Source organism: Aquarana catesbeiana, linkage group LG10 (genome assembly GCF_042186555.1).
Source record: "Aquarana catesbeiana isolate 2022-GZ linkage group LG10, ASM4218655v1, whole genome shotgun sequence".
NCBI lineage: Eukaryota > Metazoa > Chordata > Amphibia > Anura > Ranidae > Aquarana > Aquarana catesbeiana.
In genome coordinates this window covers 248973258-248992857 of record NC_133333.1, presented here as the reverse complement: position 1 = coordinate 248992857, position 19600 = coordinate 248973258, and the positions used below count along the sequence as shown (strand labels likewise).

The window sequence follows — 19600 nt, the reverse complement described above, 5'->3', positions numbered from 1 at the left end:
TAGATAAGTGGTCAGCCCACCCAAAACTGCCAATCTCATTACAGTTGACACTTTCTTCTGATTTTTGGGCGCTCTGTCGGTCAGATCCCTGCGATCGAGTTCTTTGTAGAATAAATGTATCACTGCCGATGTAAGAATCTCACAGGCCACTGATTGCCTCGTGTTTTCTTCCAGACAACCAGTTTAGAATGTCGATCTTGGAACGGTTGGAGCAGATGGAGAGGAGAATGGCGGAGATGACCGGATCCCAACAACACAAACAAAGCGTGGGCGGAGGCAATGGAGGCGGAGCCAACAGTGGGGGCAGCCAAGCACAAGTAAGTGTTGTAACAGGGTTATAAATTTTAAAAAAATCGACTAAGGAGTAAACATGCCCATAGACATAAGACGTGTGTCACGATATGATCGGATCTGTGCCTGTAGACAACCTGCCTATAAAGGGAACGATCCATCGGCTAGATTTGATTTTGTTGGCCAATGACAATCGTTCTCCATGATTGAGCCAGTCCTCCAATTCTCTCAACATTGCTGCAGCTGCTGTCCAGCTGTTACTCCATGTGGAGAGTTCATTACCGATTCTAACATAGATCTGTCAAGTCCTGTTATCTCTGAATCCATCCAACTATTATCCTTTGTTGAGCCCTGATGAAGGAGTGGTGCTTGTCCCCAAAACGCATTGGCTGTTTTTATATGAATTTTTTTGCTAACAGTTAAAATGATCTTGGACTCTTTTATTCAGTTTTGGTCTATATAAAAAATGACATAACACCTGTGGTCAGTACAAGGAGGAATAGTTCACCATCCTTGGTATTAGTGGGGGGAAGGAATAGGACCCCATCATTGGTATCAGTGGGAGGAATAGTGCCCCATCATTGGTATCAGTGGTAGGAATAGTGTCCCATCATTGGTATCAGTGGGAGGAATAGTGCCCCATCATTGGTATCAGTGGTAGGAATAGTGTCCCATCATTGTTATCAGTGGGAGGAATAGTGTCCCATCATTGGTATCAGTGGTAGGAATAGTGTCCCATCATTGTTATCAGTGGTAGGAATAGTGTCCCATCATTGGTATCAGTGGTAGGAATAGTGTCCCATCATTGGTATCAGTGGTAGGAATAGTGTCCCATCATTGGTATCAGTGGTAGGAATAGTGTCCCATCATTGTTATCAGTGGGAGGAATAGTGTCCCATCATTGGTATCAGTGGTAGGAATAGTGTCCCATCATTGGTATCAGTGGGAGGAATAGTGTCCCATCATTGTTATCAGTGGGAGGAATAGTGTCCCATCATTGTTATCAGTGGGAGGAATAGTGCTCCATCATTGGTGTCAGTGAAAGGAATAGTGCCCCATCATTGTTATCAGTGGGAGGAATAGTGCCCCATCATTGGTGTCAGTGAAAGGACTAGTGCCCCATCATTGGTGTCAGTGGAAGCAATAGCGCCCCATTTCTGGTTTCAGTGGATGGGGCAGTGCCCCATCATTGATATTAGTGGAAGGAATAGTAGCCCATCATTAGTATCAATAGAAGGAATAGTGCCCCATTGTTAGTGTCAGTTGCAGGAATAGTGCCCCTTATTATTGTTATCAGTTGGAGGAAAAGTGCCCCCATTCTTGGTGTCAGTGGAAGAAATAGTGTCCCATGATTGGTGTTGGAGGGGGGATAGTGCCCCATCATTGGTGTCAGTGGGAGGAATAGTGCCCCATTATTAGTATCAGTGATAGGAATAGTGCCCCATTATTGGTATCAGTGGGAGGAATAGCGCCTCGTCATTGATGTCAGTGGAAGGAATGGTGCCCCATTGTTAGTATTAGGGGGAATAGTACCCTATCATTGGTGTCAGTGGAAGGAATAGTGCCTCATCATTGGTATCATTGGGAAGAATAGTGCCTCATCATTGGTGTCAGTGGGAGGAATAGTGCCCCATTATTAGTATCAGTGGGAGGAATAGTGTCCCATCATGGATATCAGTAAGAGGAATAGTGCCCCATCATTGGTGTCAGTGGGAAGAATAGTGCTCCTTCATTGGTGTCAGTGGAATTAATGGTGCCTTGTATCAGGAACAGAGCCCCAAAGACCACATAATGACAAACAAAGGCCGCAGTGTGAAGACCACTGGTTTATGGTACAACACTGTAATTAATAGCTAGTTTGCTGTCCATAATCTGTAGAATCCATATGTTACTACCATTGGGCTTTGGTCCTACATACAGGTTGACTTTTATGGCACATTTTGCTCTCCTCCAAACAAGGCAAACAAGCTTCCAGCCCCTAGGTCTAGTAGGTAGGAGCTAATTCTTGTGCACTCCCTGTATATGCAATCAAGACTGTAAATGTTGTTTGTCCTCTCTCTGCAGTGTGCCACCGGTGCAGGATCCATAGGAAGCTGCTTTGAGAGTCGGGTAGTGGTGGTGTGTGAAAAGATGATGAGCAAAGCATGCTGGGCAAAATCAAAGCACCTGATCCATTCGAAGACCTTTCGAGGAATGACGCTGCTCCACCTTGCTGCTGCACAAGGCTACGCCACCCTCATCCAGACCCTTATTAAGTGGAGGTGAGGAGCACAGAGCCTCAATGAGACAGAGAAGGGAATGCATGCACAGAAAGATCTGTACCTAACTCTCTTTGTCTGCTGACTGTTGTACCACGGACAGAAAATTATGGGGAATACAAACATTTACATAATTACATAGTAGGTGAGGTCAAAAAAAGACACAAGTCCATCAAGTCCAACCTATGTATGTGATTATATGTCAGTATTACATTGTATATCCCTGTATGTTGCGGTCGTTCAGGTGCTTGAAACTATCGATGCTCCCCGCTGAGACCACCGCCTGTGGAAGGGAATTCCACATCCTTGCCGCTCTTACAGTAAAGAGCCCTCTACGTTACAGACGTCAAACACAAGGCCCGCGGGCCGAATCCGGCCCTGCAGGCCATTTCATGTGGCCCTTGCACCTCTCCTGCGTCATATCCAGCCCTCCTCTGTTCCTCCTCCAGACCCCTACTTTCTGCTTTCAAGCAATGCATTCAGCTTCTTCCCAGCAGCAGCATAAGGAAGGAGGGTGCACTATGATGTTAGGGAGAGTAGGGGACTCAACTTCTGATGGTGGGGTGGCTCTTGACATCCAATGTAAGGGGAGGGGATGCGCTGGACATCTAATCTTACAGATACAACTGGCCCTTTTGAGGACAATCATAATGCTGATGTGGCCCACGATGAAATTGAGTTGGACACCCCTGCTCTACGTAGTTTAAAGTTAAACCTCTTTTCTTCTAAGGAGTAAAGGAGTAGAGTAGAGGGGAAATCTTCCAATGGGGACACCTGTTCTGGTGACAACTACCTAAGAGGAGATTTTCCCTCAAGTGACAGCTGAAGTTTAGGTATAGCAAGTTTTACATGGTTACAATGGCCCAGCTTGGACCAATGTGAGTATGTGCCAGGCATGCGACATGGTGGCAACCCCATGGAAGCTGGAAATCACTGTAGTAAGCACAGCTACAGTAACCTCTACTAGTTTCCAGGTCTTTTTTCCTATGGCTGCCTTGCTGTATTGTGAGCTACCTTCTGTGTTCACAATTCAGCAGGGCAGCCATTTAGCACCGAATCTGGAGGCTAGTGGAGATCACAGTAGCAGTTGTAGTTGTGGTGCCTACTACTGTGATTTCCACAAAAATTGTGATCCTAGATCAGCCTTTTCCAACCTTTTCAACACATAGGCACCCTTGAAATAACTGTCCAGTCTCAGGGAACCCCTTCTAATTATGACTATATCTACAACTCATGATACATTAGTGTGATGGTCAGTGGGAAGAATGATCCTTATACTTGTGGTCATTGGGAAGAATTACCCCCTTACAGATAGCTGAAAGAAGCAATGGTGTCAGTGGGAACTTATCTGAGAGGCAGAAATTGCTCATTGTTTAAGGAACCCCTAGCAACTTCTGGAGGAACCCTGGTTGAGAAATTGTGCCCTAAATGATGACAGGGGTGCAGCTGAACTCATCATGTAAGAAGTGCAGCTAAGTAGAAAACAGGATGGAGACTTAAAGTTGACCTTACAAATCTATGACCTCACCCCCATGTTTTGCACCCGGACCTAGACGAGGATGACATCACACTGCTTCCGGCGGGATTCTGGGGAATACAGACCAGCTGAAATCTTGAAATAAAGATGCTCTTGCATTGAACTGGAGTATCTTCTCCTGAGATTTCGCCTGTTCTGCATTCCCCAGGATACCTCCTGGGGGGAAGACGGTGACATCACACCCAACAAGGTTGAAGACAGTGGTTAGGTAAGTACAAATCTAAATTATTTCTTTACATTCTGGAACTACTAACAATAAGGGGTTTTAAAGTGGGAGGGAGGTCCAGATATTTTATGCAGACCTTGCATTGTCCACTTTAAATTATGAAAAGTATGGACGGTACCCTGGAGAAACCAATATGATACTTTGTTTTCGTTTGGGACTTATTAGAATCAGATGGTAGAAATAGCGGGGTCCCCATGCGGCACCTTCTAAGAGGTCCAACAATATTAACCCGGTTAATTGTTTCTACATACGGAACACAATTCATAACCCCGGCTCTTGTTTTGTTTTTTTTCATAACTCCCTGATGTCAGTAAAATGAGATCCTATAATTACATTCAATATTCCTTTCTGTCCACGGTTCCCCGCTATCTTTCCTTCCCCAGGGAAATACAACATCTGTCCGGAGGTCCATTACCGATATTTTAGCCTCCGCTGCTCTTATGAAACCCTTGCGGGGAAAATATTTGTTATTCTGATTCTCTTCTATTGGGCTCCTACATTTTTAATATGCGGCTCTGGATATTATTAAAGAATCAGCGAGCCCTCCGGAAAAAAAAAAGACATCCGCTGTTTCTGGCGGTGTGCCACTCCTGTTGTTAAAGTCCAACTCCAGACAAAGGTTTCTTTTGGAGTTTGAAAGAATTGGGAAGGGTGAGAAGCCCCCAGGTTTTTATCACTGTCTGTGCATCAGTTGGGGAGATTTAACTTCTCTTCCTGTCCTGGTGACCACAAATGATTTAGAAGATCTCTTAAATAGGGCCAGGAATACAGAGGTGTTCTCACCCTTACCCGCTCTACTTAAAAAACATATTTTATTACTGATTTAGCCCCTTGCTGGAGGGATTTTGCTCACTTCCTGTCTTGGTGACCACAGAGGAAGTGAGGGAAAATTTTCCCAATGGCTACACAAATAATAAAAAACCTTACAGAGGTTCTAGCTTTTCCCTAATTCTTATCTGGATTTTAAACCAATAGAATGGTGCCGTTATGCTCTATATTTATCTATGTGATAAAACAACCTATTTTTTTTTTTTTTTCATTTTTAGGACAAAGCATCTTGACAGCATTGACCTGGAATTAGAGGTGGATCCTTTAAATGTTGATCATTTTTCATGTACTCCTCTGGTAAGACTGAGAGCTCAGCACCTTGCATGCAAAAATCCAGCATTCACTGTAGCTGCATCATCTTCTGCACACTTGCTGGGGGAACGCCATACTGTCAGTTTATCTTTTTTTTTTTTTTTTTAATGTTAGCATGATAGTATTGCTCCTGTGATAGTTAGCACCTGTCATGGCCAAAAGCCAAGTTACTACACCAGGCACCACACCAGAAGGATAATGTCTTCCCACCTGCCAGGGACACCTGTCCCAGCATTGACTAAAGAGTCATTTTGAGGGAAATGGCGTTGAATGCTGATTTTCCTCCAGCAGTTCTTTACACACATTACACTTTACAATTTACTTGTTTCAGCCCGAAGGCATGCAGGAAAGCTGCTGTATACCTCCAAAGACCTCGCAGATCTGTGGTCCAGGCCAAGTCCATAGGAGAGTTCTGTTACGCAGTGGTCCCCAACATAGGATCCCTGCTGCTTAGAAGAGTAGACCATAGAGACATAGAGGAAAACTGCTGTATATTTCCGAAGGCCTCACACATCCTTGATCCAGGCTCAGTCCTTAAGAGAATTACGTTCTGCAGCATGCCCTAACATAGGATCCTTGCTGCTTAGAAGAATAGACCATAGAGACATAGAGGGAAGCAGCTGTATATTTCCAAAGACCTAACACATCCTTGATCTTAGGCCCAGTCCTTAGGACAGTTCTGTTCTGCAGCGTGCATGCCCTAACATAGGGTCCCTGTCTCTTACAAGAGTAGACCATAGAGGCATAGAGGGAAGTTGCTGTATACAGTATTTCCAAAGGCCTCACACATCCTTGGTCCAGGCCCAGTCCTTAGGAGAGTTCCATTTTGCAGTGTGCCCTAACATAGGATCCCTGGCACTAGTAGACCATGGAGGCATGGCATGGTGGTAAGGTGTTGTATACCTCTGAATAGAGATGGGCTTGAGTATATTCGGGTTCCCCCCAGGAAGCTGGCACTGCACACCGCTAATCACAGGCAGTGAGACATTTCTCGATCTGTGTAGCTGCAGATAGGGAAATGTCTCACTGCCTGTGTCGGCAGTGTGCAGTGTTGGCTTCCTGGCGGGATCGGGCAGGTGGCATCCCGAACACGCCCGAGCCCAATTACTACTTCTGAAGGCCTCACACATGCTTGGTCCAGGCTCAGTCTTTAGGAGAGTTCCGTTATGCAACATGCTCTAACATAGCGTAGCAGGACATAGGAAATCCAAGGCCCTGCTGCAGATATACTTGCCCATAGAGTCCTAGACTTGGGTGCCAGCGCACCCAGTGGTTCAATTGATAAGCAATAGTAGTAGTCACACTTCCAGGTGAAATAAGGGGTTCTTTATAATTGTGTCACCCTCTAAAGAGTGATTCTCAGTGAATCTTTTTCAGAGGATGTTTGACAGGTGGTAATTGGCTGTTACAGCGGTCAAACGACCAGGAGCTGGTCCTGCATTACTAAAGACTTTAACAGCTCGGTCTCTGTGCTGAAAGCGTGCTCTCAGCACAGAAACCTCCATCACTGATGCACATTTATATGGGGCATGTAAGTGTTAAAGCCCACCCCCTTTGATCCCGCACATCTGAGCTGCATGGACAGCAAGATGTCAATGTAGCAGAAAGTTCCCTCTGTCTACATACTGTTTTTAAAAGGTGTTCCTCCTTCTCAACCCAGAAAGTTGAGCAGCACAAATCATGTCTATCTGCATCTGTCGCACTGTCCTATTTCATACACTGTGGAAGTCTGAGTTGTTAATCTTGGTGTATAGAGAATGCAGTTGGTTATGTAGGCCAGATGATCTTGTTGACAATGTGAGCACACTGTGGGCAAATAAGGAATAGGCAATCATGGATGGGCCTCCTGGTCTCATGGGTTCCAGAACATTTGCACTCTTTCCGCTCTCTGTAGTTAAAGCCTTTGGTTATGACTGCTTATGCATGACATAGCATAATAATATTCTGCCTTGTATAGAAAATACAATTTTTCAAAGAACTTGGCCCAAACTGGCACAAGTGAAATTTTGGAACACCTCGGAACCTAGACCATAACCATTCTTTTCTCTTTGCAGATGTGGGCTTGCGCTTTGGGTCATACCGAGGCTGCCGTAGTGCTGTATAAATGGGATCGGCGAGCTATCTCCATTCCTGACTCTCTCGGTCGGCTCCCTCTATCTATCGCACGTTCCCGGGGACATGTGAAGCTGGCAGAATGTTTGGAACAACTTCAGAGGGAGGAGCAATCCCAAATGGGGCACAACCCTCGGGTTCAGTGCTCTTCTGGCCCGGATGCCAATGCAGATAGCTGGCTAAGCCAATGGCAGAGCGATGCAATCAATGCTCAAGAGGCTCAGAAGGGAGTCACAGTTATATCAAATACCAACACAGGTAAAAATCCCATAGCTTATAAGTGATTGAGTTTACCTTCTCTTGTTTGGATGGGTAGATAACTTAACCTTGGCAGGTTTGGATGACGATATTTCCTCCTGCAACAATGCTGCTTTCAGGGAATTAGAACAGCTGTTAGGGACCAAAATAACCTAAATTATATTACAGATTCTGTGAGCTGTAGCATCTCAAAGCGGAGGAGGTGATGTGGGGAAAATCTGAACTATAGCTAAGGATGGATCCAAGATTGAAGTGACTCTAAAAATGTGTATATGTATAGGCTTGAACTTCTTTAAACAGCGAGTAGAATTCTTGGAAAACCACCTTTTCATTTTTCCTCCTCCTTTCTCAAGGAGCCTTTTGGTTTTTAACCAGACCAGATCTACGGCAACTCTGTAAAGTTAGGCCAACTTGAATCCTAAAAGAAGTCATTAGGGAGGGAAGGTAGGAGTTCGAAAGTCATCATAAACTTACCAGTAAGCTGTAACAAGTGGCATTCCTCCAGTTCGGGATTGCCTAGCCTGAAGCTGTGATGAACGAGACCAGAAAAGTCTTCAGGATGAAGACTTGGCCAACCTTGACAACAACTGCAGAGTTGCTGCAGATTAGATCACACAGAATTGGAACTCTTATGCCGCGTACACACAAGCGGACTTTTCGACCGGACTGGTCCGACGGTCTATCCGACGGACTTTCAGCAGACTTCCGACGGACTTTCCTAATGAACAGACTTGCCTACACACAATCACACCAAAGTCCGACGGATTCGTACGTGATGACGTATGACCGGACTAAAATAAGGAAGTTGATAGCCAGTAGCCAATAGCTGCCCTAGTGTGGGTTTTAGTCCATCGGACTAGCATTCAGACGAGCTGATTTTTCGACCGGACTCGAGTCCGTTGGAAAGATTTGAAACATGTTTTATTTCTAGGTCCGTCGGACTTTTGGGAAAAAAAAGTCTGCTGGAGCCCACACATGATCGAATCGTCCGCCGGAGTCCGGTCCGCCGGACCAAGTCTGCCAGAAAGTCCACTTGTGTGTACGCGCCATTAGAACCTGCTTTTTACAAGCTGATGGGCTAGTGCACCTCACCAAGATGGACCTCACTTTAAAATTTAGGCCATCTTCAAGGAACTACTGGTACAAGGGTTACCCAAAGCAGGGAATGTAGAGATGTTTTTCTCTGCAGTAGCTACAAAAAAATTGAAGGTTTCTCTAATGTGCTCAGTAGAACACTTCCCATATCTTCTAGTGGTTAGCTAGATTATTTGTATGGGTGATAGGAAAATGTAAATGAAGAATTATAAAGCTATTACCTTGAAAAAAACTGCTTATCTTCCAACTTTAATTGCCGCATCGCACTTCACTAGTCTGTGTATTCCAGTCTACAGAATAACTGTGTAATTGATGTGTCCTCATATGACCCTCTTGTGATAACTCGATAGATACACTATATTACCAAAAATATTGGGACGCTTGCCTGCCTTTTAGTATTGAGTTGGCCCACCCTTTGCAGCTATAACAGCTTCAACTCTTCTGGGAAGGCCGTCCACAAGGTTTAGGAGTGTGTCTATGGGAATGTTTGACCATTCTTCCAGAAGTGCATTCGTCAGGCCAGGCACTGATGTTGGACGAGAAGGCCTGGTTTGCAGTCTCCGCTCTAATCCCAAAGGTGTTCTATCAGGTTGAGGTCAGGAAGTTCCTCCACCCCCAAACTTGCTCATCCATGTCTTTATGGACCTTGCTTTTTTCACTGGTCCAAATCATTTGGTGGAGGGGGGATTATGGTGTGGGGTTGTTTTTCAGGGGTTGGGGTTGGTCCCTTAGTTCCAGTGAAGGGAACTCTTAAGTATCAGCATACCAAGATATTTTGGACAATTTCATGCTCCCAACTTTGGGGGAACAGTTTGGGGATGGCCCCTTCCTGTTCAAACATGACTGCGCACCAGTACACAAAGCAAAGTCCATAAAGACATGGATGAGCCAGTTTGGGGTGGTGGAACTAGGACTGGCCTGCACAGAGTCCTTACCTCAACCCAATAGAACACCTTTGGGATGAATTAAAGTGGAGACTGCAAGCCAGGCCTTCTCATCCAAGGTCTTGCCTGACCTCACAAATGCGCTTCTGGAAGAATGGTCAAACATTCCCATAGACACACTCCTAAACCTTGTGGACGCCCAAAAGAGTTGAAGCTGTTATAGCTGCAAAGGGTGGGCCAACTCAATATTGAACCCTACGGACTAAGACTGGGATGCCATTAAAGTTCATGTGTGTGTAAAGGCAGGCGTCCCAATACTTTTAGTAATATAGTGTAGATAGATAGACCATAGTTCAAAATTCCACAATCAATAAACACATTTTGCAAATTCAGATAGAGTCCAGTCAAACTACTTTGGACCCAGGGACAGGTAGTGTTTGCATCTCTATCAAGGTGAAGAGGTATTTTCTGCACTTGTTGAAAATGTTCTTAGCCTAAAAAAAGAAAACAAATGCATCTAAATACCAGTATGCTGCAATATACTACATTTTTTTATTGGGTTTAATTATATTTTAAGGTTCATTTTATACAGAATATAATATGACTATAGAGGTGGTAAATAAAGGCGAGGAGAGTCACGGTGGGCAAGAAACTGCTAAACGTTCGGGATACTTTGTAAATTCTGCACCTCTCTGTGTGTGTGCCTTGAACATTGACCACATTGTTCCCTTTGTTATCAATATCACGTGTTTTTATTGCTATATCATATCTTACAGAATTAAGAAGACCAAGGTCTGAGCCTTCCAATTACTACAGTAGTGAGAACCCAAAAGATTACCCTGCTGCTAAAAAACACAAACTAAACCCTGAGTATTTTCAGGCCCGACAGGAGAAGGTGATTGCGACAGCTCTGAGCCTGGAGCAGCCAACCTCCAGAAAGCAGAGCTCCGGAACCAAGCAGCCTCTGTCAGAAACCGTCCACAGCGAGGAAATGCGCCACTTCGCCAGGGAACTGCCGCAGCGCACCACAGATGCATCTGTCTACAGAGCTCCCAAGTGGAACCCCAAAGACCTGTACCTGGGGGTTTCCGCAGCGCAGGTAACAGGAAGTGCAAAGGTCGCAGGGCTCGGGAAGGATTCTGTGGGCCATAGGATGCGTCGGAGTGAGCAGATGAACGTTTTGATGATGTCAGAGCGAGAAATGGTAGACCCTGACCTCCTCGCCTACCGGGAGAACATGGAGAACGAAGAATGCCTGCAACATATAGATGACCTCCAGGTAAAACTATATACTGTTTATGGCATATGGCAGTGTGTCCCTGTTTAATACCCTAATTTTCAGATACAATTACAGTATTAAAAACAAATAAATTTAAAATATATTTTTTTTCTTGCACATTTTATGTTTTTAATTTATATGTTCTTAAAAAATATACATAAAAATCATTAAGGTACACAAATTGCTCAGATTGATCGATGTAATCTGATACTGCTAAATTTGATCCAGGTTTCAGTTACCTGTGGACTTAAAAGGGTTACAAAAAACATCCAAAATTGTTCCTTAAATCCTAGTGGTATGCTCTTCGAAATTATATGTACTGATGACAAGGTTTATTTTCTTTTAAAGTGTTGGTCTAGTTTACAAATGATTGGAAACCTGTCCTGAGAGAGGCTGCTGCTTCTTATCCCTTTTATGCATGTGCAGTCTATTTTCTCCACTGCAGGTGGCGCTCAGCTGCAGGGGCAATGCAAGTGGAGGAGGAAGTTTAGAGGAACCTAGTTCCTCTATGGTTTCCTCGGTCACAGACAGGCAGCATCCGATTGGATGCTGGCACCCCACGTGACTTTGGTGGCCATCTTGGGTCAGGCAGAATTTATTTAAGACCCTGGCTCCCTAGTTTGGCACTTATTTTGCACGTGGCTATATTAGGGACAGTTTACCCATCTGTCAGGGAAAGTGCTTAGCATCAGGGAAAGGTTTCGGAGGAGTAGAGAAAGAGCAGGGACATGCCATGTTTCTGGAAGCCTCCTTACTTGGGTACAGACCGGCCAGGCTGCATTCCACCCCTCAAGGCAGATGCTGTCAGCAAACCTGAGGCATACTTCTACTGACACATCGCTGTTATACGCTCTGAGTTCTCCCGGTAGGGTTGCCTTCCCGCCCGGGCCTGTTCGGTATTGCTAAACTTCAATTACAATTTGGTGGCCATCTTGGGTCAAACAGAGTCTATTTAAGACCTTGGCTCCCTACAGTACTTGGGCATGCATTTTGGGTGTGGCTAGATTAGGGACAAGTTACCCGACAGTCTTGCAGGGAAAGTGCTTAGCATCAGGGAGAAGTTCCAGAGGAGTAGAGAAAGCACAGGGACACGCCATCTTTCTGGAAGCCTCCTTACTTAGATACAGACTGGCCAGAACATATTCCACCCCTCCAGGCAGACGATGTCGGCACATCTGAGGCATACTTCTACTGACACATCACTGTTCTATACGCTGAGTTCTCCCTGGCATGGTTGCTTTCCCGCCAGGCCTTGTCTGTATTGCCAAACGTCAATTACAATAGAATTCTGTTTCTCTGCACTGGGACTCTAAGTGTTGGCACGCTGCACCCACCCACACTCATGCTTTGAAAATGCTAGTTATCTGTCTATCATTCTCATCCAGTTGCTTTAATGCATTGAGCCAGCAATCCAGAACAAATATGCAGACCAGGAGTTCAAACTCTTTGCTTGGCTTTCCTTGACAGTTGGCTGTCCAAGGATCAGCATGGAAACCAAAAGAATAGCATTATAGGAGGAGAGGTTCAGCAATAGGGTTCTCTATACTCTGTCAACCCAGGTTTCCTTTAGAGAGCAGGTGCTTTATTTAAATGGTTTTTCATTGCAGTACTGTGCCTTTTTATAAATTAGACCAGAATCCTATCTCTTTCTTTTGACATTTGGCTGGTGACATCAAATCTCTGGGCTCGTTCGGTCTTATGGTGTTGCCATTCGGCGTGTAGAGCCCAGCAGAGGTCGAGCCCGCGGTTGTCACGGCTTGATCAGCCCTTGCAGTAAATTCCTCTGTAACTGGCAGCGGCCTCATTCAAGCATCTGGAGATTGATCGCCGGAGTTCATTATCTCCGGAACCCCCCTGAGACAGCGGCCAAGCTGCAGTGATGAATGTGCTCGGTATGCCAGCTCCATTCATAGTGATACTTCATAACTCTAACAAGATACAGTAGGTTAGGTGCTGCCACTCACATCATGAGGCTGTTTACCTGCCCTGACTCCAGGCCTTAAATTCTTCTCATTAAAGACATCAAACAGAAGCTGGAGATTCCAAAAATTCCAGATGGGTACTACTTTTTAGCTGCCTGTTTGTGTTTCCTTAAGGTACACCATAGTTGGAATGGCTAACATTGAGGGAGGTAGGAATGAGCATCAGTATGTGGGTCTCAAGAAAGACTTGGATACAGGAGTTACCTACACTCATGGTGTCCAACCTGCGAGTGACCCTTTGATGCCTGCTACGTGGCCCTTGAACTCCAGCAAGGGGACATTCACATGTACTGTAAAGAGGATGCAATAGCAGCAGTCTCATTTACAATGTTTCCAGTCTCTGACTGTCTCCTGCAGCAGGTTTCTCAATACACCTGGCCACTGTCCTTCACAATCTTTTGTAGCATTACAAATACTGAATACTATGTGGGGCCCCCTGGATAACGTACTAACGTAAAGGGGCTGCAGTTAAGGCCCCCTATGCCTATTAGCTCGCAACATCCATCTGCAGAAGAGTTCCAAGTACACCTATGTCTGCTGTCTCTCACATTCTTCTATAGCAAGGGGGCTCCAAACTTTAAATACAAAGAGCCAGTTTACTGTCCTTCAGACTTTAGGGGGGCTGGATTGTGGCCAGTGGGTGTAGAAAATGTCTTGGACCTACAATCGGTGAGGGTAAACATTGCCTCAGGCTTGGTTGTCAGTTACATAGCACCTGTGGTCAATAGGAGAAGGAACAGTGCCCCATCATTAGTGTTACTGGGAGGAATAGTACCCCATCATTGGTGTCAGTGGGAGGAATAGTGCCCCATCATTGGTATCGATGGGAGGAATAATGTCTCTACATTGGTATCAGTGGGGGCAATAGTGCCCCATCATTGGTGTCAGTGGAAGGAATACCAATGATAGGGTATAACCTCATTGTTGTTACTGGGAGGAATAGTGCCCCATCATTGGTCTTCGTGGGAGGAATAATGCTCCATCATTGGTGTTACTGGGAGGAATAGTGCCCCATCACTGGTGTTACTGGGAGGAATAGTGCCCCATCATTGGTGTTAGTAGGAGGAATAGTGCCCATCATTGGTGTTAGTGGAAGGAATAGTGCCCCATCATTGGTATCAATTGGAGGAATAATGTCCCTACATTGGTATCAGTGGGGGCAATAGCGCCCCATCATTGGTGTCAGTGGAAGGAATACCAATGATGGGGTATAACATCATTGGTGTTACTGGGAGGAATAGTGCCCCATCATTGGTGTTAGTGGGAGGAATAGTGCCCCATCATTGGTATCAGTGGGAGGAATAGTGCCCCATCATTGGTGATACTGGGAGGAATAGTGCCCCATCATTGATATCAGTGGGAGGAATAGTGCCCCATCATTGGTGTTACTGGGAGGAATAGTGCCTGATCATTGGTATCAGTGGAAGGAATAGTTCCCCATTATTGGCATCAGCGGAAGGAAAAGAACAGTGCCCCATCATTATTGTCAGTGGAAGGAATAGTGCCCCATCCCTGGTATCAGTGGAAGGAATAGTTCCCCATCATTAGTATCAGTGGGAGTAATAGTAGCCCATTGTTGGTGTCAGTAGCAGGAATTATGCCCCATTGTTGGTGCCAGTGAAAGGAACAGTCCCCCAAGGGCCAGATGAAAGGCCAGCGAAGGGCCACAGAGTTTGGAGACTGCATATATAGCATTACATTCAGTATACTGAACACTATGTGCAGTCCTTTGATGATGTCATAAGGCCCCCCCCCCAGACCTTGTAAGTTGACAACCAATGGCCTAGGCTGCCATTTTGGGGTTTTTTTTTGTCTGTTTTAGGGCTAAGGAAGAGCCAAAGACCAAAGCTAAAATTCAGAACTGTGCACCTCCTAGTTAGAGGCACCTGAATGCTGCACAAAAAAAAAAGTTGTTTTCCTCACAGCCCATGCTTGGTCCTAATTCGTCTTTCTCTCACCCAGGTCAACATGATGAATTTGGCAGAACAGATCATCGAAGCGACTCCTGACCGCATCAAACGGGAGAATTTTGTACCTATGGAGTCTCCGTTGGTGGAGAGGGCAGACACTGCTGCTTTTAGTACTACCATGAGCTGGCTGGCCAGTTACCTCGCTGATGTTGATCACTTACCTAGTGCTGCACAGATACGGTGAGTAACTAACCAAATTGCCTTAGTGAACTATTGAATTTGTGCCAATGAAAGTGAATTTGTGATTTGTTGCCGTGGGGTTGGAGCACCCCGATTATCTCTGAACCCTGTATTCTAAAAGCAAGCTCACTATTGATTTGCAAGTTGTTGCTGTGGGTAACTCCATCTCACTGCATATGCAGGGGCTACATTGTCCCAGTTCCATCCTTTGGATCTCACAGATGCTGGAAATGGGCCTGGAGCTTACACAGCACTGTGTGTATGCCTTGCACCAGAAAAAATGCTAGGAGGACTCAGACAGCAAACCTGACAGGGTGGCTAACCATTCCCTACTTTGTCCAAGAAACGAAAAAGTTTGGGGTTTAGCAAAACTTTAACCAAAATATTAACAAAGATTGAATTTCTTCCACACAGGTCGCTCTACAGCGAGCCGCTGACACCTTCGTCGAACACCAGCTTAAGCCCTGCCTGCTCCCCTGTGAGTGAAACCACCTTCGAGAAACCCAGTCTGCCCACTGCTGCTGATTGGTCGGAATTCCTGAGCGCATCCACCAATGAGAAGGTTGAGAATGAATTTGCCCAGCTGACCCTCTCGGATCACGAACAGAGAGAACTCTATGAAGCTGCTAAACTTGTTCAGACCGTGTTCCGAAAGTACAAGGTGCGCCAAAACTGCATATTTGAATGCCATAGCTCTGGACTTTGAGCCTTTTCATGTTGGTCCTGTGGGCTAAGTTTAATTTTTTTGTTTCACAAAATACTTTATTTGAAAAAAGAAAGGGTGTGGATACATGGGCCCAAGGGCCTGAGAGCATGTACAGGTGCAGTAAGTACAATCAGGGCTGCTATTAGAAACCACGGGGCCTCGTACAGCCAACCTGACAGCCCCCCCCCCCCCCCCCCCCAAATAAATGCAGTTTCAGTTATAAATGAACACAGTGAGTGTACTAATCACTCATTGTGTTAATTCAGGAAAGGAAGGGGCTGGAAAATGTGACATATTTACCAGACCCTATCCTCCACTCTCCATCCTGAAGGACCCTATTGTGTGCCTGCAGCTGCCGGTGTGAAGGAGAGGAGGGAAGCCGGCTGGACTGCGGGGGGTGGGGGGTAAGGTGGGCACAAAGGGGAGTCTGGGCAGCAGTGAGGAATTTATGGTGCACAGGAAGGGTGATCGGTGCAGCGGGGGGACAATCGTGGAACCGATCCCCTGTTAGACTCTCTCTGCAGAAGCTGAAAGTCAGCGGGTGGAGAAGCCAGCTTTCAGCTTCTGCAGAGAGAGCCATACAGGGCATTTGTTCCAGTAATTGCCCCAACATCCCCCCCGCCGTGCCAACCACCCTTCCAGCACACATCCGATTCACTCAGCTGTCTGGAGCCCCCCTGCTAGCCTGGGCCCCATACAGGAGGACCGGTGGTACCACCTTATCAATGGCCCTAACTACAATCATTAGTAACATCCATTTGCAAAAACATAATTTAGCATAATGAAAGCATGTGAAGCCCAATGGTTTTTAAAGACCTCAACAGGGATGGAAGATTTAGCTCTGTGACCAGGATTTTGAAGGCCATCAAGAAAGTCAAAAACAGTTCATAACCATAAAAACTGTGTTATGCTGAAGTCTTGAAACAAGAGGGAGAGGGTGGGAGGAAGCCCAGAAGCTAAAGGAAGAGTTGTTCACAAATGGAGAGATCAAGAGTACATAACCTCATTGGTGGATAGGTGCATCCAGAAGGCTGACAGCCCATCTGGCAGCCACGATTGGAACCAGGGCCGTTTTTAAGGGAGGGCAAAAGGGGCAGCTGCCCAGGGCCCTGTCATTGTTGTGGGGCCCAAAGGAACTGCCTCATACTTGCCAACTATGCTGGTTTAAATTCCCTTGTTACTTGAGGTTTTAGTCCCGTGCTGTGTCCCAATATCTCAGTGTGAAGTGCTGCTACTAATGCTGCCCAGCTCTGCCCTTTTGTTGTGTACAGATGACTCACCTGCAGACCCTGTGTTTACATGTAAATTATCGGCATTCATATGTAAATAGCGGTGGCATTAATATGTAAATAGCGGCCGGCGGCATTGATATGTATAGCATGACCCCTGAGGTCATATCCACAGTAATCTCTAGCAGCAAATCAACAAGCAGAAATCATGTGCTGTAACCTCTAGCAACTAATCAGTGAGCCATAATGTGTGCTGTAACCTCTAGCAACCAGTCAGTGAGTGGTAATGATACACTGTAACCTCTGGCAACCAATCGCAATCGCTGCCTGGTCTGATTCAGTAAACTGGTTTTGAGTCCAGCAGCTATTTATTGTATGTCTCAGAGCAGGTGGAAAGAGAAACTGCATGGGAGGGCCCCAAGAAAAGTTTTTCCCAGGGTCCAAACAATATTAAAGACGGCCTTGATTGGAACTAATAGCTTGGCCATAGAAAGAAAAGGGAAAGAGGGTAAAGAAAAGAAAAAAGGGAAGAAGGGGTAGAAAGAAAGGGAGTAAAGGGAAGAGCCTGGTCGGGAGAGGGAGATACTCCCACCAATGTCCTCCCTCCCCTAGAGTCAGGAAACTTTCAGGCCAGGTACGTGAATGTAAGAACCAGGGGGTCCATAGCCTACGTAAGCTGACTGGCGTTGGTCCCCAAAGTTTGTTTGGCTGTACTTCTCTTGTGGATCATGGGAGTGCAGTTTGTTCTGCACTCCTATGACCTGTTTTCGGCAGACAGCAGGGTGAAGCCCGCTGTCGGCTGAAAACACAGAGCTGATCAAGGCTCAGGCAAGATCGTGATAATGAATTCGAGATCCACCCACATGCATGGACTGGCACCCGCCTCAGCCTCAAGGCGAGCCGCTGAGAGTCTGAGCCAGCCGCTCCTGTCCCCTCCACAGCCCAGCACTCCAGTGAGCGAAGAGGGGCAGAGCAGAGAGTGGTGACTGATAGTCACCAGCTCTCTGCTCAGGGAGCCCTGAGAACCGAGCGATCAGCGGTGTTAGGTCGCTCGGTTCTTAGTGTTAGAGCCGGACCCATGCTTTATCCACTTTGGTAAGTATGAATCTGCAAAAAAAAAATTCCATATCTTTTAAATGGTATGAAGCCATTTTATATATCATGATATAATGGGACAAAGGGCCATTTAAATGCCCGGACACTCCTTTTCTTTCACTTCTTTCCAAGCAAAGTCGATCACAAGGCCATACCCCGAGGTGGCAGCCAAGGCCCTAACAAGGCTCACCCCGATTTTTCCTCCAACTGGGCACGAATCTCTGGAAACCAACTCTTCCAATCTGCCCCCACCCTACATAACCTAAAGCAGTGACTGATCGAGTCAGTCCAGCACGATCCACACCTCCTCTCTTAATTTGAAAAGTAGAGTCAGTGTTTAATGAGAGAAGAGAATCACTGGTGTCCTGATTGTCCAGTCAGGTACCCCAGAGTTTATAAAATCTCCCTAAACACCCTCTGGTCTTGTAGGTCAATTTATACACGGATAGATTATGGTTGATTCATTTTTTCCATATAAAGAGATGAATTGGTTCTCTATGTATCCACTGGAGTGCCCCGTTTTCCTAGCATAATACAGAAGGACTCATAAGAATTGTTTTTGTGTGGCACTGATGTCTAGATCCTCAAAAATACCTTAGTGTTGCGATGTCACCCGCTGGATAGCACAATGGGAATTAGGAGGCACTGTAGCAGGTTAGGGGATCTGCAGCTGAAGGAGGGATGCCGCAGCTCGGACGTAGGCCATGGCTCGGTGGTTGAGAACCACTGGTCTAAGGATAGGATGGGAGATGTAGAAATTGTGGAAGCACAGAGTAACTGGTCCAGAAGGGTTCCACAATACTAACACATCCCATCCATTTTTGGCCAATAACATTGGCGTTTTTCATTGTAAATGGATCAAGGTGTTGGTGCTACGTGTTTGAATAGAAATGTATTTTCCTAAAATTCATTAGAACTGAAAAAGTGTCTTGGACAAGCTACAAAGTCAACATCAAAGAACAAGTCCAGTTGAATGTTACCGACTACTGCCAGATATACCATCACTTGGATAGATAAGAACTTTCCCAGACATTAATAATTTGCATTCGAAAGTCTGTAGATTTGATTTTTACATTTATTTTTCCAACACTTTCCAAAAGTATCAATTTTTTTATATTTCAAAGAAACCCAATTCCTCATCACCCCCTGCTTGTGAAAGGGATAGAAACAGCAGGTCCCCTTGCCTTTCTGTCAGCAGAATCCCTACCTGCACTCACTCTGCTCCTTTTTTCTCCTCCGTCCAGGGTCGTCCACTTAGAGAACAACAGGACGTGGCTGCCGCCGTCATTCAACGCTGCTACAGAAAGTACAAACAGGTAATTTGGCATTTGCTGCGCAGTAAAAAATATATATATAAT

At 45.7% G+C, this 19600-nt stretch overlaps 1 protein-coding gene across 13 annotated transcripts in view; it reads left to right on the top strand.

Moving 5' to 3' along the window:
* Positions 1–19600, top strand: part of CAMTA1 (calmodulin binding transcription activator 1) — a 2014371-nt gene that overhangs the window by 1937501 nt on the left and 57270 nt on the right. For all 13 annotated transcript variants that reach the window (XM_073603612.1, XM_073603611.1, XM_073603609.1 and 10 more), the window contains 8 exons: positions 175–317; positions 2356–2552; positions 5359–5437; positions 7507–7822; positions 10578–11080; positions 15025–15212; positions 15627–15873; positions 19487–19558. In XM_073603612.1, the coding sequence (XP_073459713.1) occupies positions 175–317; positions 2356–2552; positions 5359–5437; positions 7507–7822; positions 10578–11080; positions 15025–15212; positions 15627–15873; positions 19487–19558 (1745 nt within the window). The remainder of the gene's footprint in view (positions 1–174; positions 318–2355; positions 2553–5358; positions 5438–7506; positions 7823–10577; positions 11081–15024; positions 15213–15626; positions 15874–19486; positions 19559–19600) is intronic.